General features: G+C 37.6%; 1 protein-coding gene across 20 annotated transcripts in view; it reads right to left on the bottom strand.

The window, feature by feature from the left end:
- RIMBP2 (RIMS binding protein 2) overlaps nt 1-23,141 on the bottom strand; it is a 171,720-nt gene that overhangs the window by 5,736 nt on the left and 142,843 nt on the right. For 6 of the 20 annotated variants that reach the window (XM_054844747.1, XM_054844749.1, XM_054844753.1 and 3 more), the window contains 9 exons: nt 22,379-22,528; nt 18,277-18,435; nt 14,548-15,279; nt 12,735-12,852; nt 9,522-9,674; nt 6,398-6,582; nt 3,947-4,115; nt 1,748-1,813; nt 235-338 (listed from right to left, as the gene is read on the bottom strand). In XM_054844747.1, the coding sequence (XP_054700722.1) occupies nt 235-338; nt 1,748-1,813; nt 3,947-4,115; nt 6,398-6,582; nt 9,522-9,674; nt 12,735-12,852; nt 14,548-15,279; nt 18,277-18,435; nt 22,379-22,528 (1,836 nt within the window). Of the gene's footprint in view, nt 1-234; nt 339-1,747; nt 1,814-3,946; nt 4,116-6,397; nt 6,583-9,521; nt 9,675-9,982; nt 10,043-12,734; nt 12,853-14,547; nt 15,280-18,276; nt 18,436-22,378; nt 22,529-23,141 lie in introns of those variants that run through there. The other 14 variants (XM_054844762.1, XM_054844763.1, XM_054844764.1 and 11 more) reach the window with 8 other exon arrangements.

The following is a 23,141-nucleotide window of genomic DNA, read 5'->3' as shown; positions in this document are numbered from 1 at the left end:
ACATAGGATAGTGCTTGATTTTCTTTGAACAAGAACCATATATCTACCTGTACAGAAGTGATAAGCTTCTCAAATTCATCTGCCCAAAACCATGTGACCAATGTTTGTAATTCTGAACTGTTTTATTGCTGCACATCCACTGTAAACGTATACCAGTGCTTGTTAATACCAACTGCGTTTTAACTAAATGATGGCTCCAGGAATGGTAAACACAGTGAACAGTTACGGCACTACCTCTACATCAACGTTAGGAGAACTTTCTCTTGGATCATAATCGTACAGCGCCACCATCCTCCTTGTAGATACTGAGTGCTGCCTGCTGCTCCGCCTGTTTCTTTCTGTTCCAATCACAAGGAGAGGAAGGGAAGGAAAGCTATCAAAGTTACTTTGAAAAGAAAAGCAAGGTGCAAATTTTTCCCCACATCATTTTCACAACAGTGCAGTAACAATGTTGATATTTGTCTAGCATAGCGATACAATGTCACAGATTACCAAACCTATTCAAACCGATAAAGGTTTCAAAACAGTATGTGCAGTTCATAAATATTTTCTAACATTGGCTTGTCCTCTTTGTTCTAAGCCACTGAATCCTCTGAACAATATTTAGCTCCAAACTAATGTTCCAAAATTTTCAGCCATTCTTGGTTGTAAGAATCAGAGGTTACCAGCGCATACAAAGCCAAACATTCAACATTCACATTTGTTTCATTTTAGTCAAACTTCCACATTTACTGTCAATACCCCCCCCCCCCCCCCAGGAATTTTGTGCCTGGGATTATTCTTCAACTTTCTGCTGGGAGAGTGAAAGAGAAACGGACACTCAGCTGTCCAAGACAAAAGAGGCAACCCATTATGTAAGCGGTCTGCAATATTTTCAAGACTGACTACAAAAACACTTTTTTTTTTTTTTTTTTTTCAAATACTGTTCAATTTTACAAGTTTCCTTTGTGGGGAACAGAAGGAAAGGTGTAAAATCTGTAGTTTCCAAGAACCATGTGAAATGTTTATTAATTGATACTAAACATTTACAGAGAGGTCCAAAATGGGCTTCATTTTAAATTTGAATGATATTAGCATGATTCTTGCAGATGATTGCTGTAGCAAGAGAAACATGCTTGTTAGTGCTACTTACAGACAGGCATTGAGAGCAAGTCTCATGAGTGTTACGCAGTGTGACAAAGGAAACCTGGGGTGAGCAGGCACCCTGGGGTTGTTCTGGCAGGAGAGTGAACAGTAAAGGCTGGGCTGATGCGGGAGCATGTACTGTGGCATGCACTCACAGCTGTCACATCACCTGCCCGCTGACACGGAAGCATTGCGTCAGGAGCTCACTGAATTTTGCAGTGAGTGGTTTGGAGTTACTTGCCCAGCTACCAACACAAGGGACTTACACACAGTACACGGAGAGATCCACAACGAAGGCACGGACTGTAACAAATGAGGGAGCCGATCCCCTGATTCCCCAAAGCCTGGATCAAGCCACGCCTACACAAGTGGCTCAGAGTCGCACTTTCCATTTTGAAGCGCTTCTCTGGGGCAGGACACTGCCCACTGTTCAGGGTTAAGGGCCCCCTCTATGACCAAGAAAAGAATCCAAAAGGGACCCTATATCTAATTGCTATGTGACAATATTTTCCACCTTCTGGTTTCCAAAAGTTCAAAGGCATTAAAAAAATTAAATCTAGACAGCTCAAATCATTTCGGCTAATTTACAGCTTGAATCAAATTATTGGTTCTTAGCACAGACCTCTTTTAGACTTTCTGGATCTGCGGTGTACAGAGCGTGTGCTCTCTTTGAAACGGTCACAGTTGACTTCAGGAAAGGAATGCATACAAATAAAAGAAGAAAAGATATGAAGCTGTTCAAAGTTCTGTTTTTAAGGATTTAATGTGGGCAAAGGATTAAGAAGAATATAGTTATATGAACACAGCATGTAAAAAGTGGCTGATATGACTAAAAATGTGAGTAACCATCTGAGACAGACTGGCAATTAGAGCCTGCTTCTGCTAAAAATCCACGTGGGCAGCCTCTGTGATGGCGAGGGTCTGAGCACGTGGATCTCTGCTATTCCAAATTTATACTCCGTTTGAAATTAAGCCAAACTAACTATTCTTTCCAAATCGATTAGGAAGAATGTTTGTTGGGTTTTGTTTGTTTTTAACAAACAAAATGGTTAACAATTTAAATCCATATTAAAGTGAAAGCACACGATGCTTTTAAAGTACTAAAATATTTAAAGGTGAACTGCTGGGGGTAGGTTGCTAACAGCTTGCTCAGAAACATCCCAGAATAAAAAGAATTGCTTAAAAATGTAAGGCAGGGCAACATTTCTGTCACAAATTGCCTCTCCCTCTTTCCAAGATAAAGCCTTTCTGATTTCTCAGCTACTTCAAGAGACACTGCCAGTTGAGCACAACAAAAAAATCCAATTATATTTGCAAAATATGACCCTTAGGACAGCCAAAATACTCAAATTATGGGGAGCTATGTAGACTAGTGGTTTCATTTTCACCAGTGTTCTGTATCAACAACTTGCTGACTGACAAGAACTGAGAGCACTGAACAAGACTTAAAGCAGCACGTTTCAATCGTAGCTGTTCAGGAAGAGATTTCCGTACCCACATGTCACCTCATTGCTAGAAGCAGAAATATGTTTAGACACTTCCTAATCCCCTCAGGCCCCAGTTGTGTTTACAGATGTACCTAGAGCAGGTTAGGTATCTCATTCTAACAGACTTCAAACGATGCAGACGCATGCTAAAATGACTGCTTGTGTGGAATGATGCTGTAGGCAGCAGCCAACCCATTCAGGCACATCTGTAGGTCCCACTGTGTGCCCATCCCACCATTTTGTCCTGTAAAGGTACACATAGGTGTATGGGCTATACCTAGAGGAGCAGATGGGCAGCGGGGTTTACAAGTGCATGTGGGTGGGAGTATTTATGTGGCATAAGTAAACAAATACACAGATTTTAATTAAGAACTCAATTAAGCATTTAAAAACTTAAACCGCCCTTCCCTTTCATGGACAATGGAGAATTTAAAAATATCTCAATATCTAAAAAACCCAAAACACCCCCTCCCAAAAAAAAAAAAAAAAAAATTGTCTCACATTTACTAATACAATTTTGGAAACGGTAAGGTTTCATGCAATCTAGGAAAACAATTGTGGAAGATGTCTTTGTTTTTTTTAGCAACCACTTTTACAGTTCACTTTTAAACAGGACTGAACCAATTCCAGCCCTTTATATTCTCTGAATCATGGTGACAATTTTAAAACATATTGAGATAGTTGTATGAAATTCATTTTTAGAAAGAAATCTAAGTTAAGATACTTGCATTGTGTATCTGTGCGCAACATTGAACCAATGATGCAACGCAAGTGGTTCAAACAATTCAGAATTGTTTGGCCAAACTCTGCTTTTTAAAAGGTTTGTTACTGCAATATCCATAAAATCTTATAATATCTAGTGCTATCCCAAATCAGATTACACATAACCCTTTGCCACCATCCCTTTAAATTACTGGTAAAGTAGGAAAAGGTAGAAGAGTAAAAATAACAACAAATAAGTGATTCTTTATGCTTTGCAGCAGTGAGCGTATCACAAAGCACCTCAGCACAGCACACTCCAAAGCACAGGGATCATGTTCTGTGTCTAGAAATCTTTCAGGTGACAAACCTCATTTTTGTAAAATATGAAAAGAAAGTAACAAGTGGAGTGGTGAAGATACAAGTCCTCATTTGCAGCAAAAGATGTGACCAAGATTAAAAACTAGTTGAATAAAATCATCCAGATACTGACACAGAATGTATCCCATGGTGTAGTAAACTGCTGTAAAATTTAGATGCATCTGCATATAGTAAAAACAAAAGGCAAAGCAGATCCAGCCAAGTTAATAGCACCCAAAAGTTAGAAGTAGTAAAGCATATGTTTTTTTCCTTACCAATTTTCTCAACTGGTGTATTCAAAGGAAGAAAGCCTTGTTTTAGAAGCTGATCCATCATCTCTTCATCATCAGCTTGGATCTCAGAGACCATATTACATGGGATAAGGCCGATCCTTGTACAGGTTTCTCCACGATAGAATCCATCAGCATCTTTGTCCCCATAAACCTGTTATTCAAAGAGTGATAATGTTGGTCAATACAGTTTTTAGCATTTAAGAATTTTAATACGGGCTAAATGGTTACTAAAGCATAGACAGATGACTACAGTTTGGATGTGGAATTAAATTAGGTTTTGACTACTCTGACTTCTTAAGTTACAAAACTGGAATTTTTACGTTAATTTGAATTACGACTTCAGATACATAAGCAGAATTTGGACTTTTTTTGTTAGCCGTGAAATGCACAAAAACTGAGACACACCAATAAAAGTCATCGGTTTCTCCCTGTGCTGAGCCAGAACTATACTTAATGGTTTACACTCATGTTTATGGAATTAGTCACACAGCACCATTTTTGGTGCCATATGAACTATGTTTAAAATGAAGCATTTGGAAAACTGTGCCAAGTGTTATTACTCTGAACAGAACAACTTGTATATGATCAAAAATGCCTATCTAATACTTAATATACTTGATATATGTACTTACTTCAGCTCTGCTATTGTCTTTCCAGAAAACACAAATTAAGATATGAAAATAGCAGGAATTTTCATCAATGAGAACAGGTAAATCCAAAATGTCTCAAATTCTAAAAATGCAGTCAATTCATAAAGGCTACTAATGACACAAAGGCCTAGATCAGGACTCCACTAAACAAAAATGATGTTCTTAAGGCCAAACTGATGGCTGAGTTTAGATTGTTCCTTGTTTAGGCTCAATCATTTTTCCTTTTCTTTGACAACAAACAAAAATCCCCAAACTAATCCCTTCAGTTCAAATCAGAGTTCATTAAAAATGACCATTGATTACCCTCAACTTTCTAGAGCAACGTTTTTCAGTTTTAATCACTATATACCCATGACTTACCTGGCAGCACTGCTTCACACAGTACACCATGTGTGACTGTAACACGTGTACGGGACAGACTTCATACAGCTCGTGGTGGAACTGACCCTCCACCATCCCACTGCTCAGGTAATGTACGAAAAGTATTTTGAAAATGCAAACTAATCCATCTTCACAATTTGATAAGACATTCAAAGCAGCAGGTGACATTATAATCACTATGGTCCCGAATATGAAATAAAGATCACTGAGAGTAAGTATCTGATGTGGGATCTCTCTAGACTCCTCAGTGCCAAACATCATGTACATATTTGTGAAGAAATAATTAAAATACCTGAATGAAATGAACATTCTTGCAAATCAAAATAAGCTCTCAAAGAAGTTCCATATTTTTAGCATATGAATCTTACATCATGTAAGGGGGTAAGCAAAATATCTAACAAAGTATTTAACATTAAAAAAATTGTGATTTTGGATATGGACATTTGTGTTAGGATCCAATCCAATACAGTGGAAGGCAGTCAGTATTTTAAAAATTTAAGTTACAATTTTATCTTTGAAATGGGTAGTGTTACAAATGAGTACATTTTTTCAGGTTCTGTTTCAGATCACACTGAAATCTCAATTACCGTTGGACCACCAGCAGATGTTCCTTCTGCCTCTCTCACTTCTGCCCATTTTGCACCAGATCGATTAGATACCAGGCTGCAGGAGGAGATGCTTACATTTGCTGATTCAACAGAAAAATCTGCTAGCTTTTGAAAATCAGATCAGCAAACCGAACAAATTTGCCTTGCAGCTGCACAATCATAAGATGAGGCAAGCTGGGATAGCGGGCTGGCTGAAACCACTGAGAGAGCCTAACACCATCCCTGTCACCTGAAACAGGGCTGATTTGTCTTCTGTGCCCTGTTCAAAGGCAGCTTGGGTATTTTATAACAAACAGTCAGAAAAGGGAGTTGTTTTCCCAGGTTCAGAAGAGGACAACTCTGGAAGAGAAATACCTAATTTTTGGACCTTAATTAATCTTAACTGTATACTAGCTCGGGGTCTTCAGCATTTAAAAAAAAATACAGCAGCTCCGTATGTATGGAGGTACAACACTAAGCACTTTTGTGGTACCTTTGCAGGAAAGAAATGCTCTCTGAAGCAGTTTTTCCTGCAGGGCTTGTGGCAATGGACATAGGGGGCTTCAGAGTCACAATTTTGGTTTTGGCACCTAAATCTCTAATTGAGTCTGGCCCTAATTATCTATAGCAACTCTCAGATTTTTGCCCGTTACCTAATTATTTTTAAGCCGCTAGCACTAGATATTAGGTTCCAGATCCAGTGAGATTTACAGCCAGAACATGTGGAGGAAAAACCCCTGGACTCTAATCACACAAGTTGCTTTCTCCATGGGGAACAAAGGAGACCCTTTGTTTCCTTTGGTTTTAGATCTCACCTTAATGATCTGTCCTTCTTTAAATGGCAGCTCCTCTTCTGCAGCATCAGGATTTGGGGACATTGTCAGTGGATCGTAGTCAAAGAGTGCAACAAATATTCGAGTACAAATATCCTCTGTGCCAGGATCTGTTTCCGATTCTTCATAAATATCTGGAGAAAGATGGTCACGACTACCATAGCCATCTATGAAGGTAAATTCAGAAAAGAACAATTCAGTAACACAAGTTGGCCTCATCTTTCAACTATTCCAGTTAATATTTGAAAAATGTTTGGCATTTCAGTGAAAAAACTCAGTAACTTAATGCATGTGCTATTAAGCTTGGTGTTTGGGTTTTTTAATTAGCAAGTTGTTATTTTTTAAAAAAACATACAATCTGCATGCACTGAATGTGGTGTTGATCTCCTACACCACACTGACATTTACACATGTGAATAAAGCTCAGGTAAGAAAGCAATTATTGTTAGGTGTACTCAAGTTTGCCATAAATTAATGAAGCACGTTAAGAGTGACATAACAATGAGTCTGATAGGCTTTATCATTACTGCAAAAATAACCATGCTTTGGATCCACCTGTTTTCCAGCACAGCTGCTTCTGCTCTTCATGGACACAAGAAAGCACATCCCAGCTGTGTTGACATACCATGTTTTAGGTACCAGGTTTAAAACATGGTTATAACCTCTTCTCTCCAGACAGGCAAGAAGAAATAGATTTCAGTAGTGTAAGTTATGCCAGGGTTGGAACTACACTGCCTATGGTTTTGTTTAAACACAGTCAATAGTTAACATAGCCAGCAGTGCCCAAACCAACCCAAACACTAAGTTGTGTTAAAATCCAGGAGGAACGGTTAGCTATGACTGCATTTAACCATAAGCTCATTAGGAAAGATCACCCATGAATATCACAACACTTGACAGTGCACTGAACTCTGTTCACTGTAGGGTACCAAATCAATTAGGACATAAAAAGTGAGAACTGATGTTTTGTCTCATACATCTTTCAGACTTTTCAAATGACCTGGAGAATGCGTTTAGTCCATGATTCAACAACATACTTAAGGATAGACTTCAGTAAAACTGAATTAGAAAATTATACCAAAATGGCTAACACTGTTTTGACCGATGGGGTTCAAAGGCTTTTAATTTTGTTTTGAAAGAGCATGTGGCAGCGCCTTCCCAAAAAATAGGCTCTTTCGAGACACATAAAGTTGAAGTACCAAAAAATAAAGCCTTCAAAATCACAAGCCATTTCAAAAAACTTGGCTTATTGTGCAAGTCCCGCTAACTTCAGTGGGAGTCACGTACTTTTGGCTTTTGCTGAATCATCATCCAGTTTACACAATCCTTCACAATGAATACATTGAGAAAGCGAAGTTATGAAGTACGATGAAAATACAGTTTGACTATATCAAAATTTTTCTGAACAATTTTCATATTAATACAATTTTTACTGTAATCACCTCTTACAAATTAATGACTCCCATTTTTGCTAATAGTTTGAACATTCAAATATGGAACATTTTGGATAAAATTCCTCTTTTTGCCTCTACAGCTGATACATTTTAGTCAATATCTGATATTTTTAAACTACCAGAAAAAATTTTCAGAGGGTCACAGCTTTAAGGGAACAGCAACTAACTCTTGGGTCCAGAGCGCAAGAAAGAACGTGAATAGAGAAAAACGCAGAACAGCAAAAGGGCAGGGAAAAATTCCAGCCAAGAAGCTTTAGGCAGGCACAAAGCACAGAAAGGAAGTGTGGGAGAAGGGCACATGTGGGACAGAAAGCAATGGGACACAAAGGATGGGATTCTTCTCTGTTCTGTTCTCCTCCCACAGCCAGGTTGCTGTCATTCTGTGGTTTATACTTGGGCCCACCAGGCAATGTAAAACAGGTGGGTTAAGGGGGTTTTTGTTTTGTTTTTTAAATTAAAAACATCAGGTTTTGCATCCAACTCCAACTGCAGTAAATGGGGGTTAGGTGCAAACATAAATTATAGCCAAATGTATCTCTGTTAAAAGCACTGGCCTCTAACAATCTGACTCAGAACAGTCATGTTTGCTTCAGTGAACCAGAAAGCAAATAATCTCTTGATTAGCTCATTACCCACTTATTTTATTCTTTCAAGAGGTATATACATATATCATGCATACACACACGCAATTGTGTATGTAAAATCTTCATCTTTGGATGCTGCCAGCCAGATCCCCAACAGATGCATAGTTGCAATCACAGTTGCATTGAATTCATGTGATACAGACCAATACAGACAAGCTGATGATCTGGTTATAAGTCAGCCAGATAAGTTTGCTTTGAAACCCAACATTAAATTATGATTTACCTAAACTTTCAGGGCCCCTTTTGTTTCATTTCAGATCTCAACAAAACAGTAATGTGTTTCTTAGCTCTATATATGGCCTGGGCTGCTTGTATGTGTTGTGTTAGACACTTCAATTCACTGTGTTATGAACTATGAAAACCGAGTTGTTGATCATGTAATGATTTCTATGTTGATGAAGCAACAAATACTATCAGTAGTGGGTATAACTGCCTTAACTCATTTAATACAACTTTGTCATTATGATGTAAGTACTCCTAAAAATAAGAATAATTTTTGTCTTCAAGTGACACAGCCAAAGTCCCACGTGGTCATTGAAAAGACCCTGAATCTTTGTTTAGCCCAAGCCGTAAATCAGAATAACGTTTGGTAACTGCTTCCTATTATAGGACGTTGGGCTGTGATATACCAGCTACTGTTTGTCCCTGGGCAGTCTATATGAATCAAGTGGAAATGTAGTCATTTTAATGAATGGCTGTTCAGGTGTATACAGTAAATACTGACTGGCATTAGTAGCAGCATAGCTTCACAGAGGTTCATGCAATGCAGTGTGCTCGGACTCAGTCGAGTATGGAAAGGTGGCTGCACAGCAGTTTCAGGACAGAGGACTAAGGGCTGTTTGTCCCTTACAGCTGAGCTGGAGAAACTTACCTGAGAGCAGACGGGACTTAAGAGCTAGTTCCCCTGGCATTCTGCATTGCATGCAATGTTGTCATACAGAAACCGCACTTGTTAACACGCAGCTCTAACATGTGTCTGTCATAAAGGATGAATAATGTTCGGCATACCGTATCTATATTCAGAGGCCATGGTACGCTGCTGAGGCCATTTCTTGTGTCCACCAATGCTGCGATAATAAGCTTCTTCTTTTACAGGTGAAATATTTCCCTCACTACCTGACCGAGACCGACCGCCTTCACTGTTACTGTCCATTGTAATTTCTATGGAGAAAAAGGGAATGATCTATTAAAACATATTGTATAGTTGCCTTCGCGGAGGCTCCTGTGGGCAGGCTTTGCCTACCTTTTTTTCTGACTTGCATATAGTAGGAAGGCTAAACACTGCATAACCTTTGCCAGATGTCTCAGACTCTAGAAATCCTTCTTCAGCAGGGGAATCACAGAGATATGTATTTCCTTTTTTTAAAGCATCTGAATTTTGTGCTTTTTAAAATTCATACAGTGAAAATATTGTTTGTTAGATCTTTGGATAGGAATCATCTTTTATTATGAGGTTTAAACAATCCTACCTGCCAGATCTGCAAGGTCAAGAGCACTGTAAACTGTGTTTCACCTTCTAAAGTATCAACCTAAAAACAAAAATTAATTAATTTACTTAAATCCTACCTGCAAGAAGATACCAATCCAAACTATCCAAAGAACATTTTGGAGAAAGGTTTTATCACTGGAATCCTATGAACATTACAATTTTGAAGATCTTTCCCACTAATTTAACCTCCCAGAGCTGCCTTAAGAACTTCCCATCACTAAAGTGACCCTTTAGCTGAATAACTCAGCAAAAACTCCAGGCATAAACATAAAGGAATAAGCTGCTGCCAAGAAATTTGGAATCCACGTTTGAGCTATATGCTGAGCCCAACAAGCGTCATGTATTTAAGAAGTCTAAACTTTGGCTGAATTGTATTTACTTTCTTCTTTCCTTTTATATTTCTCTGCCTTTCACTTTGTGGGACTACATATTATAGTGACACAACTATAACAACTTCCTTCTTCAAAAACCATACTCGCAGCCCTTATTCATGGGAAATTTCCTCTGCCGGTGGGAGTTCTCAACAGTGGGTTCAAGTTTATACAATGCTCTACTATGTGCTTTTGGATGCCCTACTTTTACCACATTTGATTTATCTGAACTCTTGATACATTTCATATCTTGTAGATTTTTTTCCCAGCAGGCTTTCAGGAAACAACTTTTGTGCAGAGTTTTATCAAGTGTTTATATTTGCTTCACTTATCCTCAAAGTGATTTATTACAGTGTGATGCTGAAAGCAAGAAACACTGCATACATATTTTTCAGCAATTTTAATCACTAGTCTTTTAGTCAGAAATTAGCACTCTTGAACTCTAAACCACAAAAGGCCTTTCAGCAGCTTCACAGCAAATCATTTTTTGTTTTGTTAGGTACTGTACGTAAGGCTCAGTAGTTTGCTTGTTACCAGCATTATGCAATATTGTAATTTATTCCTAATGGAACTTCCCCAAAGAGCATTTGTGAATTGTACATAATACAAAATACACTAATTCACTCTAAGTTACACTGAAAGAAATAAAATCCGAGATTTTATTTTCTATTTAGTTATCTGTTTGAGCACACATTGACTATCAGAAATTAATTTCTTTATCTGATTCCTAAGCTGTTGCTATTGAACTAATAGCATTACTTAGTGGTTTCTGTGTCCTAACTTTGTTGACAGAAAGTGAGCTCTGATAAATTTAATCACTTCCCTTATTTTTTTAATTAAAATGAAAATTAAAAGGAAACCTGAAGGATTAATTCAAACAAACCTGTCTTCTCTCTATTTACAAAAAAAAAAAAAAAGATAATATAAAAGAAAGAACTTTGATACAAAACTTGCTTTAAGTAGTCCAAACATAAACCATAAATCTTTACCCCTGAGAAAAAAAAGGCTGCTTTCAGAGAAAACGAAAAAGCACATGAAAATCTAACAGTCTTCACACCATCATCTGAAAACTATTTGGTTCAGCTGGCAGTAACTTGTCAACAGAAGCACAAGAGCCTCCCTGGAGCTGATTCTCCCCCATATCATTTTCATACCACTGTAATTCCATTGACATCTGTGAAGATTATCCTGGTTTACACCAGGATGTGAGACAAGAATCAATCAGGCCTCTGACCAGTCATGCTGCATTGAAGAGACTAAAAGTTTCACGCATTATAGCTGTGAGTGTTTTCTGATCTATGGTTTCAATAATAATAATTAATATCTATTAGATATCAAAATAATTGTGCCCACTAGGGGGATTTTGATTTAATTTATGGTACAGGTATTTTAGTGTGATTCTATGAAAAGGGAAAAATATTAAATATTTAAAAATAAAATCGTTCCTTAATGATCAGTCCCTGTCCTTCTGATAAATCACATTTGTGACATCTCTTATTCACATAACTGTCAGGTGAGAATTGCCTTGCACTGCTTCCTTCTCCTCCTGATGATGCCTACAGTATTCACAAATTAAAGTCCAGATTAGGGACAGGAACTGGACCAACGTTCCATCTTCATGGACTAAAGTTTTGCTAATAGCTCACAGAACTCTTTCTGCACTTGTTTTGCATGTGTGTCCTGATTTGTAGTGTGAATGTTTCTTATTTGTCAGTATAGGGTGCAAGTTTTAACAGATACGTATTTGTCCATAGTGTCTTGATTCCATTATCTTTTCTGCACTACTTTTTGGATTTTCTGGTATACACCAGCATATGGTTTAAGTCATAAGTAAACCAGAACAGGGATGATTCTGTAAGAAATATCAAATCTAGTAAATACATGCAAGTTCTACGAGCATGTTACATTTAACAGCTTCCATTTTTCCTGATAAATTCCAAAAAGTAGTCAAGAAAATGGAAAGTGAATGCAAAATGATGGTTGATGAGTGGAAAGATGGATGGCTGAATGGATGGCTGAATGGGTACATTTATTTTACTGATCATATAGTAGCCTGCCTGCATTATAATTTCTTCTTAGGGAAGATCTGACAGTACTTAAGCTTAACCAAGCTTAGCAAAGCTTCAACACCCACCCAATTCAATGAAAAGACTCCCAGTGATGTCAATGACTACTGATTCAGCCCCCTGTGAGACCCCAATACACTCATATTTAGATGGAGATGGTTTTAGTTCCATTTTATCCCATTTAAACTAAGAGTAACCATGGTTCAAGACAAGTGTCTGTTGTTTCTTTTTTAAGGACCGCCTTCCCAACTCTGAGGCTGCAAAGAACAGAAATGCACCAATCTGTCCAACTAACCAATGGAAGGGACCAACATTGGTCGAGACCTTTGTGGCACTGCACTGCCATGAGAGGACCTTCGCCCTGCATGCTCCACCCTTTCAGGCCGTCCTGCAGATGATGGATTACCTAAAAGCTAAAAAACAACAACAGAAAAAACAGGTTTGTAAGTTACATGCATGGTAACATTATGGTTATATGGTTGGACATTAATCAGGTCAATCACATTTGGAAGCATAAGCTCTAAAGGCAACTAAACTTAGTTTTTAACTGAAAGGTTAGCTGAAAAGTAAATACTGTTGCCTGGCAAACCTGCAAAAGAAAAAATGGTTTCCTGATTTATGGCAGAGTTTTGTAACCAGCAGTCACACATCAGAACAAAAAGAAAAGAAAAGAATAATTTTTGAAATATTCTTTTGCCTTTGTTGTTGCTGCTAAAAGGACGTTATAGTCTCCTGAAGAGTAGTACAACCAGTCATCAGAGCTGTGGAGATTGGACTGCACTGAAAAGGCAAGCCTTTTTTGTAATCGGCTATATAGCTTTGTCCAGTTTGCGGCATGTGATCAAGTGTACGTCCTTCTGTCTTTGAGCACACTGCTTTTCTATAATGGCCTTTGGTTGTTAAAGCCTTTTAAAGGTCATTGAAACACGTAGAAGGGAATGTAGACACACTTCGTCTCACATCACAGCTGTCTCTTTCTGTTCACTACCCTTGCAGAAAATGTTGCTATTTTAATAACTAAATCGTACTATTTTAATGCTCTCCAGAGTTTATCATGCAGTCATTGAGATTAATACAGCTTGGGCACCAATTTTAATGGGAGAAATCTTTAAGGATCACTTCAGCATAAACCGCTAGGCTAGAAGAGCAGGCAGCTGATTTCTACTCTTACATGAAACATTAGATTTGAGGTTTCCACTCTGGACTGTTGCAGACTGAGAGGGTAAAGAACTTGCTTTCATCTTTAGGGAGCGGGGAAGCCTATGGATGCATCTATCAAAGTGTGGAGACTCTGCTATAGATTAATGGACAGAAATGCAAATAGGCAAGATCACGCAGAGGCATCCTTGAAAGATATGGAATGGCCCTGGCCTCTCCCTTTGGAAGAAGCTGTTTGCCTGCATTCTCATGCAGAGATGCAGTCTGCAACTTCAAAGGCAAGAAGAGATGGTCTAAAAAGGAAGGCAAAGTAGTGACAGTGCAGAGATAAGGCAGAAAATGGAAATATGATGAAACCTGTGACTACATAAATCTGGGTCACTGTCACACTGGGGAGAATCTTGATTCTTGTCCGGAGATGTTTCATGATAAAGAGCATATCCTGAAAATTCTGGGAATGAGGCTAACAAAAACAACATGATGAAATGAATTCCTCGACATTAAAAAAAAACAAAACACAACACAAAAAAACCAAAAACTGATGAAATTTTTTCCAGTTAAAATGCAGCTTTTTTTAAAGCAACATTTAGATGGACAAAATAAAGAAAAACAATCTTTTGGAAAAATTATAGTTCAGCTAACCCTTAATTAAAATTTAGATTCAGTTGTCCTTTAATAAAAGCAGCCATTATTATAATTTGTTCTGTGGGAAAATCATTGTAAAGCAAATTAAACTGATTTCAGCATGACACAAAAGAGGACTGTAAAGGAAAATGCAGAATAATAAACAAAAATGAATGGGGAGGAAAAAAAAGGAAAAATGTAGCAGATAGGTCCAAAGGATGGACTCTGAAAATTAATTCAGGAAAAAAAGAAAAAAAAAGGAACAAAAGAAAGAAAACAGACTGATTTGGCAAGCAGACGTTAGAAGGAAGATTTATTTCACACACCAGAGAGTCTTCTGCATCTCTGTGGGATGGCTTTGCAAGTAGACCAGCTGCCCTAGAGTCAGCCATTTTTAAGTCGGTCTTCCAGCCTCCCTGAACATCTTCATTAGACAAATTATCTGTTCTATTACATTTCTGAGTCTCATACTTTTTCTCGTAACTGGGCTTGACCTGTTCACTCCTGGGTTCTACAAAGGAAGGACCCAGGTCACCAAAATCTTCTTCGATGCTGGTTTGTCTGGTTAAAGTTTTCCTGCGTGCAAGCAATGGCCTCATGCTTTTCCTGCAGGAACAGTTAACAGTCTCTGCACAACAGCTAGATGCAACGTTGGCAGAAACTGAATCACAAGTATATCTGAAATTGAACCGAGATTCTTCTTCTTCACTTCCACAGTCAAGTCCACTGTCTGGGCTTCTCGATAAGGATCGGCTATATTTACATCCTTTGTCGTCTGCAGCAAAATCCTCCATGCCTGAAATTCTGTGCTTGGCTGGGTACCAGAAGTTGTGCTGCTGGTCTTGATTGTAGGGCCTAGGTGGTCTAGAGTCTCTAGCTATTGTGGGATTCTTTTTATAGGGCATACCTAAACCCTGCTTGTACAGCAGTTCAGAGTATTCACCATCCTCTTCAGCTACTTCTGGAATACTGAAAAGCTTTTTACTGTGATGTATCTGGTGTGAAAAGTCAGGCTGTTCCAAAAAAGTGGCTTCAGTGTTCTTATTCTTATCGCACTCCTTAAGATTATGTAATGTTAAAAACCAGACAGGGAACAAATAGTGTGTGACAAAAATAAAATGGGAGGGAAAAGGGAGAAGAAAAGAAAAATAAAGACAGAATTAGTTTTAGAGCAATGGCAAACATAAGACATGCAGCTTATTTAGTGAAAAGGATGTCATGCTTTGAATGAGAATCTGTGAAAAATAAGGACATGATTAAGAAGTTGCTGGGTGTCAGATACAACATGAGAGGTCAGTACAAACAACTGAGTGATGCTATTAACAAGAATAAACCCATGCATTTAAAACAAAGCAATAAAAGCTGCATACAGGTTCCAGCATGGTGAATGAGAATGGCATTAAAACACAGCTCTAATGCTTAGTATGTTCCTTGCCCCATGCCAAATTGCTATTTAATTTTTCTATGTAACCAGAACCCATATCTGAGAATGAAAATTCTGTTCTAGCACGCTTTTTGCTTTGCATCTGTTAAAGTATCCTATACGAGTAGCAAATACTCCCTACGTCTCCTGCTAGAGGAGAGCTATTCTGTAGACATCATTAAAGGCGTTCTAGTTTCCTTCATAAAATTGTAAAAAAATGGCACCATTTTTAAAGCTTGGCTTCCACAGAAAGAACCCTGAGAAGCATGCTGCTCTCTGATGTCACTTGGTCTGCACTGTCATCAGATCTCTCATCATAATCTCGTACCTGCTTGATAAAACCAATATTTGAAAATCAGCCTATTAGCAGAAGTAAAAAAAATCTCTGTTTATACCAGAAGTAGGTAAAAACTATCCCAGCTTGGACAAAATAAGCATTCTGAACATGATAGATACATTGTGTAATTTTTCTATTACATTTACACAAAACACAGGTTGGTGTAACCGAAGAATCCTACACAGTACCTTCGTTGGACTTTGAGAAAAGACCACGGAATAATGGTGCAGGAGGTGTTGGTTTTGACTGACATGGTTTATAGATTCTACATCATGGAAATCACCTCTCCTTGTACATTATTCAATGCCCAGATCAGGTCGGTCTCTGGACACAACAGCACCCATAAACAATGACAAGATCATCTTGGAGACTCAGCAATACATCTCTCTCTGTGCATGTTAAATTTAACTGGGGTTTGGATGTCTTCCCCATTCAAGCATCAGGAACTTTGTAAGTTACTTTATGACTATATTTGTTTCACCTATTTTCATTCATTTTTAAAATGTGTGTCACATTTATGAAACTTTCGAGACAAATTGCCATGAAAGTGGAAAAAAGTCAATAAATATGAACAAGGATAGTTTTGATTGGAGCTCAAATATCTCACATTTTAGAACCTTCAGATCAGGTCAGTGAGTCGAATCTTCCTTTGATCACCCATGTCAGCCTTTGTTTTAGGGAATCATTGGAGGGAATAATAATTTCCCAGTAAAGCAAATACATATCTGCATGCAAAATGTCTTCTTGTTACTTGGGGGCATCTATTAACTCAGGAGACAATACTCGATTACGGCTGTAAGGGCATGGTTGGCATACTATCAGATGTAAGAGGAGCAGGAATCTGATTACATTAAGGAAAATTCAGTAAACCTGGTTTTCATTTTTTTGTTAATTATTGATGTAAAGTGAATTGTGAAAGAGGGGGAAATTATTGAGCACTTTGGGATCAGAATCTGACCCGCTTTTTATATCAGAAAATTATCAGCATGGTGAGCCATATTCTCCAAATGACATCCATGAGTCCCTCCCCAGGAAGTACTCACATACTGAATTCCACTTCTGCGGAATGAGTCAACCAACCGTGTAACCCTTCACATACACTACTACATCAAGAGTAGTATGCCTGCAGACTTTAATAGGTCTAAAATTATTTACTACACCAATTAAGGGCCTGGACCTTTCTTTTTAAATATCAACATTGGCAATACTAATTTAAAACCAAGAAGTAAATATACTTTCTGATGCATAAAGAACAAGAACAGCCTAGGGATAATTCACTTTTTCCCAGAGGAAAGGGACAGAAGCAGCATGCAGAAGGATTTACGTTTCAACCTTTATGTTAGCAGAATAATAGAAACACTTTTCTTTTGAAAAAGTACCTGTCTCATTCCAGATAGTATCAGAATAAAAGGACTGAATTTATAGTACATGAAAGCAGTTACAAGAATGGTCAAAGTTCTTGTATGCATGAGAAAATAGTATTGCTTTTTAGTTAAATGGCAGCATATTGGAAGAAATATCAACCTGTGGGTTTCCTTATCATTCAAATTATTCAACTTTCCAAGAAAACACAATTTAGTGTAATTGCTAGACACATAAAAAGCAAATACAATTTACACATACAAATATACAATGGGAAACATATATTCTGGATTGGATAGGTTCAACATTCTACGTATACTTTAATTGTTATACTAAAGTTCTTTCATGATTAATATTCCTGTGTCATGTTAAAGCAGTATTTCTGATAGGTATTTCCTACTGTATCTGGTGATTCCTTAATAATCAGAGCACGAGGATTTCTAATAATGCATTTATCAAAACAAGCCGACCCAACTCTCTTTCTTACAAGCATGCTTTAAAGCCTGTGGAAGAGATGGGACTAGCACTGGAAACAGGGACAAATTACTGAGACATGGAAAACCTAAGCTGGTTTTTTTCTATATGTATGTATGTTTATATAAATCTCCTTGCTTAGAACTCATTGTCGGGGTAGCACATGTAGTATATTGTCATGTAGACATGGGAAAGGTCCCCAGATGTAGAACAGATATTGCAACTTCAATAATTACATATAGGAAAATAGTCAATTAGTTAAAAGATTAGCTATCAAATAATGAGAAAAAAAAGAAAAAAGTAATAAATGTATTAAAGTGGCCTTGACATCAGTTCTAGGACTATACGACAGTGTGAGTTTTAATGGTCTGCAAAATCCATAATTGATTAAAAGAAATGCTTTGAAGGAAGAATCACAATATGGAGGTACTGCTAAGGTTTCTCTGCAGTCACACTTACCTTAAGTGCATTGTGTGAAGTCACACTGACTCGTCGCCTTCCTCCATCCTCCAGCTGCATTTCAGAGTACAGCTCTTCCTCATCTTCTTCCATAATATCAGACAAGTCAGAACCTCTGCTGCTCTCTGTATGGTACTCTTCACCATGGCAATAGTGAGGCTAATCGACAGGGTGAGAGAGAGAAATCTTTACTGACTGTAAAGCTGAAAATCCTTGTATTACACCAATGAGGACTAGAGCATTTCCTAGGTTTGAATATCACACTAATACCCACATACAAATTACATCATGTGGCTTGCTGCTCTATTCTAGTGGAGAGATCATTTATACATTTTTTTTGCCCATTTATGCTCTCAATTAAAAAAATCTATTGATCCCATAGGCGATACAGAAAAAGGATGTCTGCACTCACAGCACCAAATCTAGTTTTAGTCTTGATTAAATTCCCTTGATTTAAAGAGGTCCTTCATGCATCAATGGACTTGCTGACCAAATTGTAAAAGCCCTAGGATAATTCACATATCATCTGTTCTTCACAGCTGTTTGTTGCATCACATTGTAATTTAAAAGTGATCAGCATTTAATTGTTGCAGGATGTTACCATTGTATGATATAGCTAGCTGATGGAATTTGAAGCTTTAATTCTCTTAAATACTGTAGGAATAGACTGGCTAAAACCTTAACTGTCTTTTAAAATTAGGCCAAATATTTCAAGTTCCCGTAAGTTTCCAATTAGTTGGAAGGAGGAAAAAGCATGTGCTACTGAATTGCTAATGTTAAATAGGAGCGGCTTCAGCAAAACATTACATCTAACAGATCATAAACCAAACTCATTGTATTTGCAAGGACAAATTTTCAAATGGAAGCATCTGACTGTCAGATTGCAGTAGAATATTTGAAGAATCAAATATTCTAGAAGTACTACAATGCTAGAAATTACTGCATTCCTTCCCCCAGCAATACTAATGAAGAAATAATTTCTGTGGTACCAGATCAATTCCCACAGCTATGTAACACGCTGATATCAATCAATCCCAGCAATGAGAAGAAAATGTCTACAATAAGCAATTTCTCTAAAGCGAAGATGGATTTGCCCTCCAAATACAGGAGGTAATTTTTCCTCTTTTAATTCTTTGAAGATAATTACAGAGCTAAAAAGATTGTAGTGTGAAGCCTTTAGTAGTAATTCTCTGTGTCAAGCCCATAAATGTTTTCAGATTCTTCAGATGTATTATATTAGGATCAACTTAGAAAAAAAGCCACTGCAGGTTAACAATGTTTTTGGTTTATTTTTTATGTTAAAAGATCAGACTATACTCTAATGCTTCATTTTTCACATTTAAACTTTGTGGCTTTTATACTAAATTTTATTATTTCATCAGTTCCATTCCAGCAGAATCTTGATCCTGTTTTTCACAGAAAATCACTCCTGCACTCCTGTTCTCGGCTGTATCCGACAGACTTGGGGGCTGCACTGGCACAGTACTACAAAACTTGCCCAACAGAGTGCACAGTGCCTCGTAGATTATCAAAGGCCAATACTGCTGGAACAAAGCCCTGATTGCTTGGGCAATCAGACTACAGAAACCTAGCAAACTGTCTCCAAGGCTTATCCATTGTGGTTTTAACAACAGGATTGCCTTGCTAAGCAGCCACTCAATTGTTTAAATAAATGTTCTAATTCAAGCACTACATTAATTAAGGTATAAATGTAACTATGAGATATTATATAAGCAATAATTATGCAATTCTGCTTGCATCAATTAACTCTGCATGGAACAGGGCATACACACTCCGTGTTCAATAACTAGGTGCATTTACACATGCAGATTTCCAGTGGCCATACTCTATGGCCATATATTCCATGCACCTGTGGTGGTTATTTCACATGTTTCTAGTAGTGCCTACCCTGCAAGTGTGCCAAGTTGTCTCGGAATCTCAGGACTATCTCCGATACTTACTTCCCTTGTCCTTATTATCTATTTACAGAGCAAATCAACAGCTTGCAGAAAACAGTATCTTCAAACATTTTTGTGACAAAAAGAGTAATTATTATTCCCATTTTATTCTTGGTTGACAGGCCCACTGACCCAGATCCTCAGAGGTATTGAGATATTTAGATGCATAAATACTTGTGAGGATCCAGGCAAGAAAGATTAACTTTCTAAGTTCACAAAGAAAGTCTGTGACAGACTGATACTGCACCACTGCTTCAGAATTGTGATCCATGCAACCCTTCCCTGTGGAGCATTTTAAATGGGGGAGTTTAAAATCAATATATCTTCCAACAAAACACAACATGGCAGACACGAAGGATTTCCATTAGTAGCCATGTCTAATGCTAATAACAATCTTGACGAAAAAATATTAATGTTAGTTGCATTTGCTGGCAGTTTTTTTACTCTTATCTATGGATTAAGGCAAGTCAACTGATAGAAAGCCAGAGACCTTTGGTAGGGAACTAGCATACAGAATAGCACGTGCTTCTGGAAGACAGCAGCAGCACATGAGCATTATGATGAAATTAGTAAACTAATAATTTCTTATGGAGAAAACCACCACAGATTAGGTTTCTCCAATTTTCTCCAATTACTTCTTAACTAACAAAGCAAGTGGTAAAAGTGATCATCTTTCATAAAAATGCAAATGAGCAATTAAATTACAAATAGATATATCTCATGAAGCTATAAAATAAACATTTAATAATCAAATTACACTTAACACACTACAGCTGTTTTGCCAGACATAATTTAACTGCTATTTCTCAAAGTGCATTTTTGACAGCATTTTAAAACAATGAGGAATTCTTTCAGCCTTACATGAAAACTAAATTTAAAACCTAATCAGATCTGAGAATACTTGCAGCCAAGGAGATTTCAAATCTAGCTTTGAGGACGTAACTAGTAGATAAGAGAGCTTACTCTTTTTAGGCTTCAAGGAATATAACTTTAAGGGTTCCTAGCCTTCCAGTATTCATATCCAAACCTGTTATTTTGTAGACCTTGGTAAAGCAGACATACTCCAACCCACCCTTTAATGATCTGAGGTAGTAAGTCCACATGGAGCAGCAACTGTGTACTCACATGGTAAATACCTCCAAGTTTATTTACCTTGGTCCCTTACAAACACTCTAAACTTTTTACACTGGGCCTTCTTAATAAGATCACTGGTCCTGTTAGAAAATCTTTGTGTTTAGAATAATTTTAATTGTATACAGAGGTAGAGATGCATCTCATCCACCAGCACGTTTCGGAAGAACAGTGTGATTGCATGTACTCTAAAAATGAGGACCACTGTATGTGAAGATGGAACCAAATCAAATCCTGAAGCCACATATTTAGAACACTGGAAATTTGAAACAAAGTTTATACATTTATAAATGCTTGAACTTCTATAATAAACTGAACCAAAATTCCAGAAAGTCTCAAAACCAGTATGAGAAGGAATGCTGTTGCTTGGAGCCTTTAACATGGGAGGTCATATGGTTGGCTAAGATTATTCCACCATGCTAAGACATAGGAAAATATCTCTTTACTAGACTTTACATCTCGCTTGAAATTAATGTAATAAATTACTTCATATTTGTTTTCAGTGGAATCAGACTGAAAGCTGTGCAAAATTCTTCTGACAACATCTTTCTTTTCATTACAGCATGCCAAGTATATAGTGTTGGTGTTCTGCTAATTAGAATTATAGGTTATGGCTTTTATGTAAAACAAAAATCCTTCTCCTTTTCCCACAGCATGTTTTCATATGCAGTCATAACACATCATACAGAAAAAACCCAGAGCCCAAATATGACATTCCAGTCACATTTTCTGTTTCAATTTTTTCAGCTCCAGTTTTTTCAGTTTCCAGTGCTTAAGACTGTTGCTTGCAATAATGATCTATAAGTGCATGGTGCCAAGCATTCAGTTTCCATTAGACAGTTATGTTCCAGTAACAGGACATTCATCTACCTCCCCACAATTTAGCTGCTTGTCTGTGTAGTTTACCAATATGCCTACAATAATCAGATGGTGACCTGGATAGCCTGCTGAGCTTCATAAAATACTTGTTTCTTGTCGGACACCTGACACAAGAACAAGACCAGGCTACTTACTTGCTTTCCAAGTTCTGATCCTTTCAGGAAATCATCAACTGAAGCTCCCCTTCTTTTGATATTAGGAGAATCATAGCCATCTTCCTCATCATCTGAGTTAGCGTACTGGGCTGCATTACTCCTTTCACTAAAAACACTCCTCCTCTCCATCTGGCAAAGAAACAAAAAATGGAAAATTGTGAAGCAGATTTGTTCCTGCAACCAATGGAAGAAATCATAAACATAAGACATAAGGACTCAATAACACAACATTTAAATATACATTGGTTTAAAGCAATGTTAGTTTCCCCTGAGTGTAACCTTTTAGTTTTCAAGAATTTTTTGCTTATCATATTACTCTCTCATAAACAATTATATGCTTTTATGTGACCATCAACTCAGCTGCTAGCTTTCTTCCCTGTACCACTTATGTCAAAATTCTCAGTATGCTACAAGTCAGAGGCTGCTAACGAAGACACTAATTTCCCCTTGGCAGAAGGTTAGCAGAAGACCTAGCCACTACAGCATTTTTGACCTCCGTACAAAAAAAGCTATAGAATGAGACTTTGTGCTCTTCCTCTGCTCTGAGGTGACTCTTACCCTAAGCTACTGAATCCAGCTCCTTACTCTCATGACAATAACCATGAGCCATCTAACAAGCTGGATGAAGGGCAGGGAGAAGACACACAGCTTCTTCTGTACCAGCCTACTGCAAGGGAAGAATTTCTACTACTGGGGACTAAACATGACAAATATCATTGGCAGAATTTGATTTAATTTAATG

Source organism: Grus americana, chromosome 16, assembly GCF_028858705.1.
Source record: "Grus americana isolate bGruAme1 chromosome 16, bGruAme1.mat, whole genome shotgun sequence".
In the NCBI taxonomy this organism is placed as follows: domain Eukaryota; kingdom Metazoa; phylum Chordata; class Aves; order Gruiformes; family Gruidae; genus Grus; species Grus americana.
This window is presented reverse-complemented; position numbering and strand designations above follow the sequence as displayed.